Consider the following 20265-nt stretch of genomic DNA (forward strand, 5'->3'; position numbering starts at 1 on the left):
CCGCGGTGGTCTAGTGGTTGAGGCACTCGTCTGCTGGCCCGCAGTGTCGTGGGTTTAAATCCCGGCTACAGCGGCTGCATTTCCGATGGAAGCGGGAATGTAGGCCCATGTGCTCAGATTTGGGAGCACGTTAAAGAACCCCAGGTGGTTGAAATTTCCGAGCCCTACCCTACCGCGTCTCTCATAATTATATGGTGGCTTTAGGACGTTAAACCCCACATATCAATCAAATCTCTGAGACAGAGAAAATGTAGGATGTCACAGCCCGACGTTGTTGCAACAGTGAACAATCTTCATTTGGTCGTAGAGTGCTCCCACGGAATATATGTCGCAGCACGCAAAATTCATAATTTTTATTGATGAGACACAAACCTGGCACACTCTGTTGGGTCACTCATGTTTTTTAAGGGTTTACCACAGCAGCTGGTGTAATGCAAGCGCACTCAATTAAAGAAACGAAGAAGGAAGCGTGAATAATTAAAGTGCTAGAGTACACTTCCCTAAGTTTCTTTCGCATTTGATTCGAGCTGCGAAGGTCTTAGTTAAAGGAGGAAAGTCAACGTTGCGCTTTTAAATACTGTGTAAGAGTGACATCACTCGCTATTTCACAGTAATGATGGCAAAGTCGCAGTGTATGCATACCCTCCTTTCAAGGTGATGAAGTTAAAAAGGCACTATGCACTCTTACAAAAAAAAAAACAGTTTGCGTTCATAGTCGACAAGCACGAGAACTACAATGGCAATGATCTTGGTAAATTGTAGACGCAGAACACATACATATAGTCATGTTTAACATTGATTTTTATTTAAAGTGGATATCTACTGCAATAGAGTGCCTTCGTAATACGTGAACGCATATGCATGTGCGTATGCATTCTTATGCTGTATCATTGTGTAGAGGCAAGATTATGTGCTTTGGTGTAAAGGAGCCTAACTAGAGAGCAAAAAAAGACAACTTATACGGTTGCATGACCTGAAGTGGTAACATAATTTCATGCATACTTGTTATTCAAGCTGCATCATTCCGAAATACAACGCGAAACAGGATTTCAAAGTTGCCCTAGTCCGTAAATAATTTTTGCCCTTTCCTCATCCGCTGTTCACGTATCAAGTAGTGCATGCATAAGTCAATGCGCATGACGTGGCTTTTCGTCACTTCCCTTACGCGAGTAAAAAATTATTAAAACACATTCACTGTCACTCACCCTTGCTCGGGTAAAGAAAAATTTTCCCTGGTTCCAGGAGTTTTCGCCCCCAGTGACGATTTTGGAGTGGAGCAGCAAGCTGACTCCGTTCGATGTAGCCGGCAGGAAGTACCACAGAGTTACGCATGAGGCTATGTAGCGCCCTGCCTCACGGAGTTCTAGCGACGTACGGTTACCTTCGATTCCGGGACTCCTGTAGAGAAGGTAGTAGCCTAGAAACGTGCAAATAAGATATTGAAGTTAAGGAAGTGATAGTGGCAGCCCAAGTACATAAGCCCGATGAGATAATGACTGTTTACTAAGCTTGCCTACCGAGAATGCTGGAGAGTGCGAAAGCATTGTAAAGAATACCTTTTTGTAATTGCATTCAAAGTATTTTGCTTCTGATATATCAATTACAAGGAACGATCGAGCTTCACAACTGTGGTTTCTGCCTTGCTGGGTCAAGCATCGATTGGCCAGTTGCTTATGCATTATGTGAGCCACGCGCACAGAAAAAGATGAAGTAATATTTGTGTCATTATTGGCTAGCAATATCAGCGCACTCATTGTGCTGGTGCAACAACTAATAATTGTTGGATTTCGACGTTCCGAAACCACGATATCATGATGAGAGAGGCCGCATTGGAGGCCTTAGAAAATATTGGAGAGCTGGGCTTTTTTTTTTTAATTTGCACCGAAATCCAAGCACGAGGGCTTCAACCGTTTGCACGTCTATTGAAATTGCGGCCGCCACGGCCGGGATTTGATACCACGATCTGCGGGTTAAACACTAGACCATTGTGGTAGGTAGCATGAAAACTACCTGTTCTTTTTTATATATATGACACTGCCAGTGCTTCACATGCCAGTGATACATTCATTCAAATGACAGTGTGCCAGCACTCGCTGAGGCTGTTGGTAGCATTCTCTCTTGCCTATTTTGTTTGTTTATCGCTGATATTCCGTTCCTTTGTCCTAACTACAATGAAGTGCTCATATACGAAGATTTAGTGCGTATATATTTACACACATTTCTTTTTATTCAGCGATATGATGTATTCCCTTCTGAGTGCATATATATCCAAAACCAGTGTGTAGAGGAAGTGGGTTATCTTTTTGTAGAAAGTGAGCACAGTTTATTTACGAATTGCTTGAGAAATGATTTCACAGACCTACCTCTTTGTGAGAGGGTGGGCAAAGCAGTGTTTTTTTACACGTTACCACCAAACGCCAGAGGGAGCAACTATTTTAACGTGAACAAGGTCACGATCTCCTCAAGTCACCATAATAATTGTTCATTTTAATTTGTTGAGACATGAAATCGCCTTACCACATTGTTTAGCGGTTAACAACGTTGGCGCTACGTCCTCTATTTATGAGCGATTTCACTGTATTCAGACAGCCGTCTGCTTCATGTGATTAATCGCTAAGAAGGCTACAATGGTCAGTTGCAGATTAGTGCTGATTTTCAAAAATTTAGTGGCTATTTTAACAACTTTCATAAACACTCAAATGCACCTTGTATCCTGTCCATACTTATTACTTCAATTACTTCATATACTCATTTGCCAGCATTGCCTTAGGTAATATGGTAGGGTAAATAAAAAAAACAGAATTTTGTGCACCACTAAGACCATTTCATTTCGAGGAACAAACCTGTGGAAGTCAGAAGTCGAGCGACCTCTCTAATCGGTTTAAATGCAGCGCCAAAGTACACCTCTTGCGTAATGAGTAGGTGCACGTAAAACGTTGTCTTTGTCAAATTGCGTTCTTAATAAGCTTGTCATTTTCAAAGTACCTTTTCCCAACAAGTATTCAATAGGTTTCTATGAAAGTTTGTATGCGTGATCTACAAGAAGTTGGAAACAACCAGAGAAAATATTGCTAATTTCATAAAAACTGTAGGTGCGAACAGTACACAACAATACGAACCCTCAGTGAGTTTTTACTTGCAGTAATTTTATTTTTCCAGAAATCTTCATAAAGAATGTAGTTTTTTTTTAGATAAGACGTAACCCAAGAGTCTCTTGAATAAGCTGAATACTACATTTGTTTCGGTGGTCCCTGATAAAAGGTAAACATTGAATTGGCGAACCCACCTAAATATTTGGCAGTGGGCCAATGAAAGGACAGGCAATCTAGGCATCAAAAAGGGTGTCACTGGATTCCCCGTGGCACTTTTGTGCACTTAAACTTTTATGACAGTACTTGAAGCTGCTTCTAACATACAATAGAAAACTGACATATTCCATGTACCCCACCATACACCTCATGAATGCACTTCGCCATTCTCAGCGTGTGCAAAAACATGTGTATTGACTCACCGTCTTCGGTAGACGTTGTGTGGTCTTTCAATACTTGACTGAATGACCCAGCTCGCTCCACCTCAAACTTTGACTCACTGCCTGTTCAGGAATCAAAAGCAAATAACCTTGAAAAAAGTGCTCTAGTGTAGGAAAATATGCCATTGCTTGAAAATTAATAGGCGGCTATTGAGTTTTCACAACGCCAACACACTGAAGAGATGTACTTGATACACAAAAAGTATGAAGTATATATCAAAGCGCAGTCGACTATTTCACTGCAGACGAAAAATACGCATGTTATATTTTACAGGAAGCACTCCTTTGTCTTATAGCAGTGATGTTAACAATTGAGCGATGATTGGGACAATAGCTCGATTTCCACCATGCTATCTCATAAGTTCTTCATCACTGTATTTTGTGAGGTTAGTTGGTTTCTGTGTTGACTTACGGGTTTAGATTCCATGCAAACCAATGACCATATCTTACGAGTATAGATTTGTGTCTTGGGTTATATCCGAAAAAAATTATAAACATTTGCGGTAAAGTTTTTGACAATTCGAATTGATCCGATAAATTTCAGTATGAATGGGCGTTTTAAGCGTTGAAGGGATATGTTTAAGCTACAAATTATCATTCGGAAGCAGCACACCTTCGTCAGCGGCAGCAACATTATAAATTTTGTTTTTTTTAATAAAAGAAGCTTTAAGGTAGCAATATGCACAAGCGCCGCTATTTTGTGTTGAAGTATGTGTGCTTGTAGGAATATGCGTTTGTGCGTTCAAACTTTTCAGATATCTCAGCACATTTAGTGTATAGGCATATTTTTGTCTCCAAATACAGTTTTAGTTAAAATTTCGCAATAACGATATTGCCGCTGTTAATAAAATATTCTGCATTTTTAGTCCAGAAGATAACGGCAGCTGGGAGAGAAAGCTCGAAGCAGCTTGACTAGGTCCTAATCTTACCTTAAAAAATATAGGCTTTGAGTTTACAGACATGCAAGTTTTTTTTTTAACAGAGCGCATGATTAAGAAGTGACACTAAACTAAAGAATACAGAAAGAGGACCAATTATATTTACTGTAAATAAAAATAACAACAGACTGTCCTTGCCTATTAATAAAAATAAAATATTAAAATTTGCTAATATCAAAAAATAAACACATATGAAGTACTGACTTATTTCAAAAATATGAAGCTCCTGAAAACACCCTTTTCATCTCGAAAAAAACTGCAAAACCCGGAGGCGTACATATATATCAGTAAACGAATGGCAACCGGCCTTAGTTTGTTAGTTATAAGTCATATAGTCAGGCTAATAAATGATAATTGGCTATGGCGGCCACCCAAACGTAGTGGCCACCTACGTTGCGTGACTAGCTTTTTTTAGCCGTCATGCAGCAGTGGTATGGTCTAAAAAGAGGAGTGTTGTACAAACCGAACAAAACATCTACGCGTCTCCACGAAGCAAATGAATACGAGTGGTCGAAGATCTAGGAATCATTGGGTGTTACCTTAAACACCAGTGACAGTGCCCACTCGAGCATGTAACTGAGCCTCCACCTCCGGTACACAACGCTTCTGCGGCTTCCTGCGCCTTCAACTCCGTAGTGTTCAGAAAAAGTGGTTCGTGACTTCAAGTGCTCAGTAATCAACTATGACAGAGCAGTGAGCCGTCTCGAATCCTAAAAGTAAACAATGACCTAACGCCGCCAAGGCCTGTTCATAAAGTACTACTATGGTACTTTATGGCCTGTTGGCGATGCAGCTTTGCCATTTTTTATGGTGTCGTGGCCTTCTACTTTGTTTTCATTAAGAGCCTTTCATTTTGTTCTTCTTCACATCTGTTCTGTTTTGTGCTTTGATTTATTGTCAATAAGTGTCGGAGTATTTATGGTGTTGTGGCCTTTTATTTTTTCTTGTCGTCAATTTCTTGGTAAACTTTTTTTCACAGATGAATTTTTTTTGCATGCACCTGCCCCAAAGCTGCTGTAGACGCCGAATAGTGGTTTGCGGACAAAAGCGAACTTTGGAGCTCTAAGGTCCTTCGCCCCCCCCCCCCCCCCTTGAAAAACTAATAAATTACATTTTTGTGTACACTTTAAACATTGTACATTTTGCACTCTGAGCTAATTCGATGCCATGAGGGCAAAATATGACTATTGAGAGCATCTCGAAACATCAAGAACGTCTAGACAAGGTGCTCACATGTCAGCTAGAGCCGGTCTCCATCTAAATGCCAGCAAGGGTCGGTCTGTGAGCCGCCACATCTAAGTGTTAGGCCACGTTATCAGCAAGCTTAGCATTGAACCTGATGCCGACAAGGTGGCCACTGTGTTGCACTTTCCTCAGCCCATTATGCTAAAACACCGTCGCCGCTTCCACGGCTTAGCCACTTACTTCCCCCGGCTTGTACGTGATTTCGCCACTATCGCGCCTCCTCTTCACAAACTCCTGACCAAAAGTGCCTCATTTATTTGGACAAATGAGCGTGAAGCTGCTTTCCACACCCTGAAGCGATGCCTCATGTCAGGGCCAGTTCTACGCCATTTTGATCCCTATTTTACCACTAATGGTACCTATATTACCTATATTACCACAGACGCAAGTCAGCATGGAAGCGACGCTGTCCTGCTGCAGCGTGACCAGGCTTCGCAAGAGCTATTTGTGGCTTACGCGAGCCGTACTTTCTCTCCAGTGGAACGGAATTACAGCATCACTGAACAAGAGTGTCTGGCTTTCATGTGGTTCGTGCAAAAATTTCGTCTCTATTTGTAAGGCCGCCGCTTCACGATCGTCATGGATCATCATCCGCTAAGTTAGTTGTCCTCAAAAAGAACTTGTTAGGACGGCTCGGTCGTTGGGTGCTCCGACTGCAGTAGTATAACTACAGTGTCACATACTGGTCGGGTCAAAAACACCAAGATGCCGACACTTTTTCAGGCCATCCGCTGTTGCAAATCATGACGCATCTACCTGCTGCACAGCATCTCCCAGCCAAGAGATCATGCAGATGACCAGTCTTAGTCTTATCGAGTTCACTGCACCAGATGACCTCCTTCAGTCCGCAGACCTCACCTCGCTCCAGCATGCAGACACATACTGCCGTACGATCATCGATTGACTCACCGGCTTGTTCCCTGCTCCCAACAACCGCTTACGACGACAGCTCAAAACGTTTCAAACTTCATTATGAGGTGCTACTTCGGCAAATTAACCGTTCTCTCGGTAGTCGATGGGTCCTAGTCATACCTCACTCACTTCGACTTCAAATTTTGAGAAGCCTTTAATGACGACCCGACGACTGGCCGCTTGGGTTTTCATAAAACCTGCGATCGCATAAATACTCGCTGCTTCTGGCCCGGCCTTTCCACTAGTGTTTCCAAGTACGTCACTACCTGTTCGTCATGTCAGCACCATTCGACATTTCATCTCTCTGGCCCTCTACAATCTCTCCCGTGCCCGGCCGCTCCTTTCGAGATTGTCGGTATAGACTTATACAGACCCTTTCCACGTACCCGCGCCGGTCACCACTAGATCGTTACTGCCGTATACCATCTTACTCGCTACGTTGAGACGGCAGCTCTTTCTTCTGGCGCTGCCGCAGAAGTGGCCGACTTTGTTTTGCATGCCGTCACCTTGCGCCTCGGTGCCCCTTGTATTCTGCTGAGTGACCGTGGCAAGGCATTTCTTTCTCATGTGCTCGCTGAAGTCCTACAGGCCTCTGAAACTATCTATAAGACCACCTCCGCATATCATCCGCAAACAAATGGTGTCACTGAGCGTTTTCATAGAACTTCGTCAGACATAATCTCTATCTATGCCCACACCGATCACAAGAACTGGGACACAATACTACCTTTCGTCACATTTGCCTATAACACCGCCATTCAACGCACTACAAGTTACAGCCCGTTTTTCCTTCTTTATAGCCATGCACCATCTTTTATTCTGGACACCAGCTTCTTGTCCACAACCTCTGTCCCACATGCGTCCCTTCTGAAAGAGTTCACTGCCCGTGTCAACCACTACCGCACCATTGCCCGCGCCAACACCACTACCATTCAGGCCCAGCGAAAAGTGCGTTGTGATGCGACACGTCGAATTGTGTCATTCTACCCAGGTGACGAATGGCTCCTCTGGACACTTGTTCGCACACGCGGCCTCTGTGAAACCTTTGTCCCACCGCGGTGGTCTAGTGGCTAAGGTACTCGGCTGCAGACCCTGAGGTCACTGGATCGAATATCTGTTGCGGTGGCTGCATTTCCCATGTAGGCGGAAATGTTGTAGCCCGTGTGCTCTGATTTGGGTGCCCGTTAAAGAACCCCAGGTGGTTGAAATTTCCGGAGCCCTCCACTACGGCGTTTCTCATAATCATATGGGGGTTTTCGGACGTTAAATCCTACATATCAATTTGTTCGCAGAATTCGTTCACAGAAAACTTTGTTCACAGATGCAAGGGTCCTTACACCTTGCTTGAACGAAGACCGGCCTTGAATTATCGTGTCGCTCCGGTTACTTCGGCTTCTGATCACCGAGATCGTCCATGAGTCTCGCCTGAAGCCCTATATTTGGCGCTCGTAACCTCACTAAATGGACGTTTTGCAGGCCGCTTTTGTGTAGGAGGGAAATACTGTGAGCGCTGACAGTGTAGTTCATCATCTTCGCATACAAGTCATCATGATCATCATCATCGTAGTATCTCGCCACATGTTAAGTTGCTGGATCACGCGTCTGTGTTGAAAAATACAACAGTCGCTCCTTCCTACCTGACTTCGTCTCACACTGTTTTTTTTTCGACGGCTTAGTAATGAAAACCTCCAGCCCTGCACAGAACGCGCCCTGCACAGAACGCACTCCACAGTCACAGTGAAAGCTTGACGAGCTACCTTTTGAAAGCCGTTTTATTCCTGTAATGATTGATTGATTTGTAATGTTTAACGTCCCGAAACTACAACCGTGTAATTCCCACTGTATTATATTTGGTACATTGAATATATCACCACCATAACTCAAGTATAGTTGTCAATATGAGCAACTATTGCAGATTTGAGGTCTTGTAAAGAAACTACAGCGACTTATAGGTTATACGATACGAAAATACTATTTGCAAATATTACTGATTTATAGTCACGCTACAAACAAAATTTTATTCATATTTTTCCTAAAATTAACTTCACAAGAAGTGTAAAAACAGCCATTGTTTTCTCGCAATCTCTCTGAAGGCATAAATCTTCGTGGACATTACAGGGTTAAACACTTTTTGGTAACTGCTACAAGGACACTCGCAGAGTACCCCCACGCCCTTATTTATAATAATTTTGTGTATTACTAAGGCATATGGTGTGCCGCTCGTCATTCTTCGGAGAAGCGTGGTGCGAGCAGAAAACTCGCAAGTATTTATGTTTTTTGTTGGTTCTAAGGCTGACGATGACGAAGAATTACGTGTGAAACTTTTCTAGTGGGTTGACCCAATTGACATCCCTCTAGTTACACTATTTACATTGTGTAACACCTTGTTGATCCTATGCAGTTCTAAAACACTTTATTATACATATTAACGAAATTCCTTACCCAACATGAAGCTTGCATAATATCCGTTTGCACCAGAATATCAAGCACCAGTGTAGCTCAGTGATAGAATACAAGGCTACACGCTGGAGGCCCACATTTGAATTCCATTATTTCCGCGGCATTTCTGGTTTATTTAGCTTATTTCGCGTCTTTCGAACGATAGTGGTTACAGGCACCGGCGGCGGCGGACAACTACGGCGCCAAAAACAACCCTGGTTGCGATCCCTTAACAGCTTTCACTGTAATAATGATTTCTATTATTTGAGGGCTCAATTGTTTGTCAGCGCCAAATACACACGTAGTCACGACGTTTTCAGGACAAGAAAATGATTTTTTTCTAATTTTATTACCACTCACACCCGTAAATTATTCGAGCCATTTAACTGCTGCTGATCCACGTGCCAAAATATGATATGACTATATTGCCTTACAGTGTTAATTTACGGTTCCTTAGCATAGAGCTAAATGAAGGGCATTCTTGCATTACAAAGATGGCACCTTCTGGCGGTGATTGTAGCGAAGCATACATATCAGCAGACCCTGTGACATCAAAAGGGCGAGTGCCATCTCCAGTTCCCTACAAATACTAGCGGTTACAAATGGCCGATTGTGCTTCTAAATATAATTATTTGGTGGTGTTTTATGCACCTAAACAAAGATAAAGTTATGTGACACGTCAATGTGGCGCATTCTGGATCAAGTGTCGACCACCTGTGGTAATATGCACCTAAATCTATGCACACGGCCTGCAAGCATTTTGTCTCAAACGAAAGGCAATAGTTCACCTCCCCAACTACAAACTTTGTTGTAACCACTCTCACTTGCTCAGAGACATGTCGCGGTCACTTATTTTGTTCATAGGGTGATAGCTACCGGACTACCAAAATATACGGAACAAACATATTTCACTTCGAAGATATATGGCTGACACTGCAGCCGAGGCCGAATTGTAGGTCGTAAAAGTTATATTTTAAAGCTACAGTAGGTTCGGCGGTATTTGCCGAAGTGGCTCGAATCAGCCAGGTTGAGCTATGCAGCACCCTTATTATTTCCAAACTACGACAACGTCTTGGAAGTTACAATCACAGATATGACCTTTTTTATGCCGATTCACACAAGAGGTACATATTTAACAAACGTAAATATTTTTTCCCAGGTTTTGTGAAATGCAGGTTTAAGAGCTCATCGAGAGAATAGCAGTAGTCGTTGTGCTGAGCATTTTAGACCAGACAATGGCTTGCCTTCTGTAGGAATTCTCCACGGCAGACACTGTTCTTCGAATGTACACAAGTCTGAAATGAAAAAAAAATTATGCTGTTGAATGCTTGCGTGATTGCTCCTTTATTTTCACTAGTATTAACCCCGAGCCACCAAGGTAGCGACAACAGGAGGGCACAAGCATGAGAAAGCGGGGACATGTTCTGACCATGGTAATGGAGAAAAAACATCAAACATTGTAAAAAGAGTATGCTCTCACTGTATGGCGGACATTCTCCATCCGTGTACTCAATGTCGTCGATCATGACACCTGACTGACGCTTTTCTCCAGCTGGAGCCACGACTTCGAAGACAAGCTGCGAGTGAAGTAACGTAATTTTTTTATGAGACAATGAATTGTTATTCCATTTAAACTCATGAGATATCAAGTATCGTGAAGGCTGTAGATGAACAAACAGCATCAAGTGTTGGACTTTATTATAACAATCAAAATGTATAACAACATTGAGGCCTTGCACTGTGGAGCAATTTTCGACTAGCATCACATTCTAAACACACTGACTTAGAGGAATGCTGAAACACATCTTGAACTTAATAACTTTCTGACTTTCTGATCTTTAGATGAGGTTTTCTCGTATATGCCCGCTAAGAATCTTAGATCTGCGAATGCCGCGCTGAATAACACCGTCTGATAAGGTGCCACTTGAACTTGCCTCTGATAAAGCAACAGCCTATTATGAAAGGCCATAAGCTGTAAAATTGTAGCCTACGTGAACAGCATACGCAACTTGAAATTTTATGTATACCTGGAAGTCTGCATTTGAAACTTGAAAACTATGTTCCGAACGGAACCACACTAAAGCCGAAAAATTCGATTTGCATTTTACGATATCTGTGATACTGATTTTTCAAGGGTGGTAAACAAAATAAAAACTGCGGAGTTGTAGTGCTTTAAGTTGTGCAATTATTTTACATTTTTAGTTTGGTACTGTACGTTATAAATAAATCAAATTTACCCCGACTGAAATAACAATGCTGTATGCCTCTAAAAAGTGAGTCGAAGCTGTCTAGGCGAATCAGCATTGCCTAAATGGTAAAAAAAAAACACCTCCACGCTGCTCATGACTCACAGCTGAGTGTTGAATTACACAATCCCCATGTTTTGACGACTGGCCTGATCCTATGCCTCTGCCTCACTATATTACATACGTTATGGAGACGCCTCCCACTACATGGCGACAATATAGTGTTCTTTCTAAAGCACTTCCAATCTACGGAGAGTGTTTGGGGCATAAGACACCTGCTCGCCACGAAAGAGCCCTGGGTTCGATTCTCCATTGAACCAAAACGTTTATATGCGAATGCATTTCTTAGTCGGCCTATGTCAGGCGTCCATCGGGATCCGTCCACAACCGTCTCCTATAGTAACTGCTGCGGGTGCGTGGGCCCTTGGCAACCGGGTCCTCCCCAATGTCATGCTTTGGCGACGCCAACTGCCAGAAACAGCTGCGGGCGGGCGCACTCATCCTCGCCGCTAGCAACTGGAGCCCCCAGCTACTTGACTAGAACGTGATTTTCCGTCACCTCAGTGCAGTGGGTTTGAAACGCGTTGGTGGCATTAGTGCTGCGAGTGTTTGTGTAGCGTTCGTGTTGATAAGACGCTGAAAATAAGGTCGTCAGGTACAATGTCAGCTGAAGTGCTTTGCTGCTCCTTCTCTCACCATTCGCTCTCACTTCTCGCTGCGCCCCACTTTCTCACCCCCTCGCGCATCATTCTTGACCGTTCGAAAAACATTCGAAAATGTGTGCTCGCCAACGCCGAGCCGAGCCGAGAGTGCTGTTAGTTTTGTTCACTTCATGGTATTTTTTAACCGTGCACCCTAGTTACTAGAGCTGCAAACGCATACCGATTTTCTCGCGAGAGAAAAAAAAAAAAACGCCACGTGCGGTGAACGGTGCTATTGGCTGCACGGTATAAGAAAAAAAAAATGGCAGCATATTCAAGGAGTGAACGATAGATAGTGGGGCGAAGCATCCATTCGTCCATTCGTTCTTGCTTCCGTCCGTCCATGCGTCCGTCTGTGTGACCGTCTGCGCGCCCATCTACCCTTCCGCGCGTGCGTCTGTGCGTCCGTCCCTGCGTTCGTCCATCCATTCAACACTCTAAGTACCACCATCTCGCATCTTTTCATCATATATTCTCCATATAGAAGCACCGCCATCCAGCGGACATTCAAAGGACTAAACGAGAGGTGGCGCACACACTTTCTTACGGTTTGCGCTTCGTGTCCACTTCCCACCATTAACTACCTCGAGTTCATGGTATAGTTCCCTGTATTCATGGTACTGCGGCCAAACGCTCGCTAAACCTTTCTAAAATCAAGGAGGTTACGCCCAGTGAGTATAACGTAGCAACCCTTTCTTGTCAGATAATGCTCAATGTACATGCCAATGGCTGCTAATGGGGAATGAGGGACAGGAAAATTCGGCTTTTATAGTTAACGCGCCCGCTGCGAATTTTAAATTGTTCAACATCGCCAGGATAAATCTCCCACCGGCACAACGTTGCAGGTAAAAATGTATGACAGGTTACACACTACGGCTACGACTACGACTACAGCGAGGGACGAACGGGTGCCGCTTCAAGAAGCTTCGCCTGTAAAAAAAACATTATGCTTCTAACGTTGGGTTGTCACGTACGAAACGACATTATGGACTCTACACAATACATTCACATTTCCTCACGATATCCTTCGGGGATGTGAGGACATTATAAATGTGAAGCATTTCTTAGTGAACTTCAGCGACTATGAGCGTATCTATCTATCTATCTATCTATCTATCTATCTATCTATCTATCTATCTATCTATCTATCTATCTATCTATCTATCTATCTATCTATCTATCTATCTATCTATCTATCTATCTATCTATCTATCTATTTATCTATCTATCTATCTATCTATCTATCTATCCGCTTACGACTTTTAGCTCTCCAGGCCGTTTCGATAATGGCATCAATACCACACTTGGTACGCCGTAACATGACTGCATTACTAGCATAACTGACTACACAAAACATGAAGATCATGACATGTATGCCATGAATGTCATTATTTACATTTCAAGGTCTTGCTACTCTTGCGGTGGTTTCGTTTACATGACATGTTGCAAAGCTTGCGTGGTATGACAGAACTGCATAGCGAACACAAGTGACAGACCCTAATGTAGAAATCATGACAGGCATGTCATGAGTTTCATGTTATCACTAGCCATGACTAGACGCCACGCTCATGGTGCGCTTGCGGTCATTTCGCTATCAATCATATACCAAATTTGGTATGACGGGGCATGAATGAATGACAAAGATACATGACTGGTGCAAACATGATAATCATGAGATGTGGGTCATGTAAAACATGACTACATGCCAGGCTCGCGATGCGTTGGCGGCCGTTTGGCTAGCTTCACTTGTACAAAAATTGTTTATACGGGATAAGAACGGATGACAGAGGTAAAGAACACGTCCAAACATGATAATAATTACATGTGTGTCATGTAACAACATGACTGCGTGCCACACCTATGATGCGCTCGCAGCCGATTCGCTAGCTTCACATACGCTAAATATGGTATTACGTGACGTGAATGCATTACGAAGGTGTGTTCTGGTGCAAACATGATAATCATGAGATGCGCGTCTTGTGACAACATGACTATATACTACACTCATGGCGCCAATACACTTCGACGTGACTTGGCGCGCGTGTGCGTCGACATTCGTTATGTCACGTCTAAAGCCCCTCGATCTTGTCGCGTTACGCTGGTGATGCCGCCAGGCGCTGATCTGCCTGCCGTATACTTGCAAGCAAGCGCCGCGCTGTGTTGTTTTGACGCATGCGCATATGAGCACGCCCAGCGTCCCTCTATCACGAAGAGATGCAGACGCAGTGTTATCTGGGTAGAGCTGGGTAACGTCGTGGGCACGAAATGAAGCATGTTACATTTCGCGCCGGTTGCTGCAGGGCCGCGCGACGGACGCTGGCCACGCCTGTCGCACCTCAAGTTCGTTTTGCTAGCGCAGCGTCGCTGCGCCCAGCGTGCGCGCTCGTCGACGTTACGTCAGAGTATATTGGGCCCTTCATGATGCGCTCGCGGCCGTTTCGCTAGCTCTGCATATAACAAATTAGATGTTACGTGACTAATGGATGACGAAAGTATTGCACTGGTACAAGCTTGAAAAGGATGACACGCATGCCATCTAGGCGCATGACAACATACCATGCTCATGATGCTTTCACAGCCGTTTCAGTAGCTCCACATATGCCAAACTTGATATCACGTGACTTGAATAGACGACAAAAGTAAATGACACGTCTGAACATGATAATTATGATGTGCGTGTCACGTAAACCTTGACTACATGCTAAGATCATAGCACGCTCGCGGTCATTTCGCTGGCTCCACATATACCAAATTTGGTATCAAGTAACGGGAATAGATGAAGGAAGTAATTAAACGTGCAAATATGATAATCATGAGATGTAAGTCATTTATGGCATAATTTACCTCCGCCTCGTAACGTTTTGCTGGTTTTAAAGTGACCTATCATCATTTCTTATTCGTACCTCGCATATTATCGGTTCCTACTGTACGTGGAATCTGCCAATGTTTAATTATTGATTTTGTTTGCAGCTTATTTTTCTCGATGTTTCGGTTGTGGACAACGCTCATTTTAGACTCACTGCCAGCGATGACGACACCCACACCAGAATTTCTGCGAAACGAGCTTTGACACGCTATCGCGTTAATAGACAGATTTAGTTGAGCGTCCGGAACCGCTTCGCGGACGCAGCCTGTCTTTGAAAATGGCTTGTGGGCTGCGTCCGCAAAGGCGCCGTGGACGCGCAACCAAATCTAAGATTGTGTGGAACCACTTGCGTTGCTAGAACACCCACACATTTGTGCCATCTCTCTATTAAGACCCAAATGCAAAAACTCACCCTCCAATACGACTTTGACGAGACAGTGACTGAGCGTGCATTCCACCAGTCACCTTCATCATCAGTGCGCATCGACAGCAGCGGGTCTCGGTACGATGTCTCTTTCGAGTACCTATGCAGGTGCGTCATGTAAAACCATTAGCAATGTTTCGCCGAGTGCATGATGAACAATTTACAGCTGCACATTTGTTTTGTGAGACACATAGTGATAGCACTCCAGTAAGTGACGGCAAGCACGAACCACAGAGGAAAATCACCTGTCCAGCGTAGTCATACAAAGCCAAGCCCCTGTGCAGTTCTTGTAATTAACATTAACGATCGTGTTGACAGCGCTGAAATCACGTATCCAACGATGTGAATGTTACAATTTCCCACCATTCCAATTTCACTCAGAACGTTCTTTCAGTTTCAACAGAGAACTATTGGTAAAATGGCTATTAGTTCTCCACACGAAAGGTTTTTCTATGTACAGTAACGCGAAAATTCTGGACTTTCTCCTGGGTCTCCTGTAGGGCAATTTTCGTGGTATCATATAGGAGTGGTTCTTTCAAGCATACATATATTAACGATTAGCTGCGATTAGCATGATGTACCCGAGCCAGACTTCCCTTTCACGCTCATCACTGCCTTAAGTCTGCCACGCATTTAGTAAGCCGCGTTGACGAGCTCAATGTGAAACCCTTCCATTAGAGACCACACCATGCTCAACTGGCACCCATGTGCCCTGGCTCCTGGCTGAATACTCTCCCGCCCAGATGCCATTTTGTTCTGAACTGCCCAGTCGTGTATTTAGTTCCAAGTTAACATGAAAATAAAATGCTAAAGAGCACTAAGAGGTCATCTTGGAACAACTGTGCCATCTTTAGATGCGAAAACAGCAAGCGCAAGAGAAAAAGAATACTAAGCACGGTTGGTGTCTATCACAACACAACGTTAGAATAATGCCAGTGCGGTGTTTTTCCATAGACTTTTATCCACGACAAATCGAGCTTCGTTTCTAGTAAATGATTACAATGAACAGAAAAAATTTACGGGCCCAGTATATTGCACAAGTAACTACACCTATGGCGTGTATTCAAGCGTGAAGTCAACTGTCTTGTCATAGAGATTTGACTTTGCGTGATACGCAGGTGTGCTCTGAGCACTTTCCGGACAACAAGTCTTTCTAAGTGAACCCCGCGTGACTGATGCAAAGCGTACATCAATTATTACGCAATCCATGCCACAATGCTCAATTTTCACACAACTTTGGGTGCGAACTGTGGTATGCAGCACGAAATAATCGCTGTCTTACTTCGCCAGCAGCATGCCAATACTTCGAGGCATTACAACTCACACATGTATGAACATTCCGCGCGCTTTTAGTTTAATGTAATGGCATACAGATCTGTCAGTGTGAACTGCACGGGCTTTAGACATTCTGGACTGTAGAGAAAAGTCCTGCCGACGTTTCATAACGAAGCAGAACTATATTTCTAGGAAAAGAGAAGCGTGAAACATGCTAAGCGCTGCAGACTTAGGTTGGAAAGTTTCGCACTTGATTTGCAGAGTTTCTCCTGGTATAACAGTTCAGTGCCTTGCTGTACTGCGCTTGCCAGAGGTGGCGCAACATGCAGTATACATATTTCGGCACGCACAACTCAATGTGTTCTGGAGTTCAAAACAATGGTTATTCTTTCTTCGGAAAAATAAAAAATGCACACATCCGACACCAATTAGGGAAATATACCATGCGATAGTGCACTGTGAAAGAGTGAATTACCTTTCAGAGACAAGAAATGAGACTAAGTAGATGCTAAAATACTTAGCTACAACGTACCAACCAGGTAGCAACACACTTTGTCAAGAAAGCATCTGTTCCATTTTATACGGTTACTTGAATCCGAAGCAAACATACATCAGTTTTTATAGTGCTGTTTTATTTTAGTAGCATCGGAAACGTTACCAGCGCCTGCAACGTAAAGATATGTTATGAAAACATAATGTTAATTTGCATCCTACGCTTCTCTTGATGAACCTCTTTGGCCTGCAATGATTTTCTAGCAGATTAGTCGTTTTATTTGGTTTATACCGTTCGAGCTTTTACCTACCACTTGGAGAGACGACGACGAAGTGTCTCTTCATAGAACGCTTCTGCTTTCGGCTCCGAGCATTGTTATCAAGTTTTTTCGCTTTCTACGGGAGACGCTGCTCCCTGCCCCAAGGCGACGGACGCGGAGTCATCCACTGGTCCGCCCAGCCAGAGGTCTGCTATGGCGAGCTCCTCGGTAAATCAGCGCGCCTGGCCCAGAACCAGTGAGGCCAACGGTGATAGTCACTGCATCATGGCTGTGGACGTGGAGCCTTCTGCGGCTATGTCCGACCATAGACCACCTTTGGCAAGCTCGTCGCGGAAACGAAGCACCTGTTCGAGCACCAGCGAGGACACGGAACTGTACTCGGCCACTGGCGACGACTCGTCGGATGACGACTTCGAGACCGTGAGAAGCAGGAAGGCCAAAAGAAGAAGTATCAAGTCGTCTTCACCAGCAGGGACATTAACGTCTCAGTCAAAAGGAGAATGCTGGCCGCACACCATCCTCTTCATGCCCGAGGACTCCACCATCAGCCTTCGAGCAGTAAACAGGCAAGCTCTCTCTATGTACTTTGAGGGGGTAGCACCAAACGACATTAAGGATATCCGGGTGAACACGCGGAAGAATATTCTAGCTGTGGACACAATGACTGCCAGCGCCATAGACAAGCTTCGCAGAGTATCAGATTTGGGAGGCATCAAAGTACGACCGGTTATTCCAATGGACGGTGCCTGCACGGCGGGAGTAATCTACGACATTGATTTGGCCATAGCAAACTCGGACCTCCCAACTCTCATAAAACCAGCGAACGAAGGAGTTCTCATCGCGAATGTACTTCGCCTCGGAAACACCCGATGTGTAAAGATAATGTTCAAAGGAGATTCCATTCCGTCGCATGTCAAAGTGGGACACTTCCGACATCCTGTTCGACCATTTGTCCCTAAACCACTCCAGTGCCATAACTGCATGAAAATTGGTCACATCAAGAGTGTATGTACAAACACCACAGTATGCCCCCGATGCGCTGAGCCGCACACTGCAGACGCATGTCGGGCAACAAGTCTGAAGTGCAGAAACTGTGATGGTCCGCATGATGCTGCATCCAAGGAATGCCCTCGGATTAAGAAGGAAATCGCCATTATCAAACAAATGGTTAGGGACAATTCAACCCACAGAGAGGCTGCTGAAAGGGTACGGCGGCGACGTAGTCGCCGACGTAGTCGCCGACGGAGGCGTGGAGGACAGAGTGTTGCGCATAACCCATTTCCTCCGAGCACGAGTGAAGTAGTAAGCACGAAGCGAAAAGAAGTGGAGAAGCTCACAGCTGCGGATGAGTGGCCTACGCTTCCGCGTACACAGCCTGCAAAGGAGCCTCCTGCGAGGCCTCGCCGCCCTACACCTTCCACCGAGTCTACTTCCGTTGAGGATGTGTCAAGGGTCGATCGACAGATCATCCCGATGTTACGATCCCTCGTCGCTGTCATGGCAGACATACTAAGAAGCCTGGGAACTCCAACCGCTCGAAGCGGGTTACAGGTGTTGGACGCGCTGAGCCCAGTCCTCGCCTCCCTCGCGTAGAGTCATGGCAGGAGATCAACAATCGTTCCGCAAAGACGTCAGAGAAGCATCAGTCATCCAGTGGAACGCAAGAGGACTTAGATCACGGATTTCCGATTTTCGTCAGTACGTGTTTTCTAACCTTTTCCCAATCATCGTAATATGTGAACCGAAATTATCAAACCCGATCAGGCTATCTGGCTACGAATCAATCCCGTCCAAAACCCGAAACGAAAGCAGCAAGGTCATTGTGTATATTCGTCGGGAGCTTACCTACATCATTCAACCTGTGTCGCCTCATGATGAGAACCAATATGTTTGCCTGACTGTGAAGCAGAAAACCCTCACCTTCACATTAATAGGTGTCTACTTATCTCCCTCAGCCCGTTTTGATTGCCAAAGACTGGATGACATTCTTTCGAGCGTCCCGGATCCGTGGATAATTATAGGAGACTTCAACGCCCACCACCCAATCTGGGGAAGTTCAAAAGTCAATACCACGGGCCGGAGGCTGGCTTCATTTGTATCGACTCATGAACTGTCTCTACTTAATGATGGGAGCCCTACATTTCTGCGAGGATCAACGTACAGCAGCTGTTTGGACTTGACGTTCGTGTCACGTCGCTTCGCCACAAGCGTTAAGTGGTTTTTAGACATCGAGACACATGGTAGCGATCACATCCCCAGTTATCTCACCATCGAAGGCTTTGCTAGCGACCACCCGCCGAAAACCGTACGGAAGATCGATCTTTCAGCATTCAAAACCAACATTGAACACGCTTGTGAAAAAGGCTTAACCTCTGACATTGAGCAAGCGATCAAACAAGCAGCGCAGAGTGCGATGCGCACGCTGGCATATTCTTCAAGGCCCTCAGAAACGGACATGGAGTTAGAGCGACTCCGTGCGACTCGTCGGCGTGCGGAGCGTAGATATCGACGCACAAAATCCATTCAAGATCTACGGATGGCCAGGCGCATGCAAAAGAAGATCCAGCGTCGTATAGACAAACTGGAGTTTCAACGGTGGGCGAAATTTTGCGCGAGTCTAGACCCTCGCAAACCGCTTTCTCAAATATGGCGAACCGTGCGAGGCCTACGCACATTTCCCCAACAACGTTTTCCGTTTAAAGCCTTGGCCCTTTTCCAAAATAGAAGGGATATCGAGGTAGCGGAAGATTTTTGTAGGAAGATTGCGGGCCCACCAAATTGCACAGAAGCCCTTACTGCTCATTACACGCCACATTCACTTGACCCGCACCTGGACCTGCCTTTTTCAATGGAAGAACTGAATGTGGCTCTTGCTTCATGCAATCGATTGTCATCGCCTGGGCCGGATGGCATATCA

The 20265-nt window shown here is 44.7% G+C and overlaps 1 protein-coding gene across 2 annotated transcripts in view; it reads right to left on the minus strand.

Moving 5' to 3' along the window:
* The window catches only part of LOC119169732 (MAM and LDL-receptor class A domain-containing protein 1-like), a 336454-nt gene that overhangs the window by 109910 nt on the left and 206279 nt on the right, over positions 1-20265 (minus strand). For both annotated transcript variants that reach the window (XM_075886851.1, XM_075886852.1), the window contains exons 29-33: positions 15289-15400; positions 10544-10640; positions 10308-10358; positions 3512-3592; positions 1206-1417 (exon numbers count right to left, since the gene is read on the minus strand). In XM_075886851.1, the coding sequence (XP_075742966.1) occupies positions 1206-1417; positions 3512-3592; positions 10308-10358; positions 10544-10640; positions 15289-15400 (553 nt within the window). The remainder of the gene's footprint in view (positions 1-1205; positions 1418-3511; positions 3593-10307; positions 10359-10543; positions 10641-15288; positions 15401-20265) is intronic.

Source organism: Rhipicephalus microplus, chromosome 2 (genome assembly GCF_043290135.1).
Source record: "Rhipicephalus microplus isolate Deutch F79 chromosome 2, USDA_Rmic, whole genome shotgun sequence".
Classification (NCBI taxonomy): Eukaryota; Metazoa; Arthropoda; class Arachnida; order Ixodida; family Ixodidae; genus Rhipicephalus; species Rhipicephalus microplus.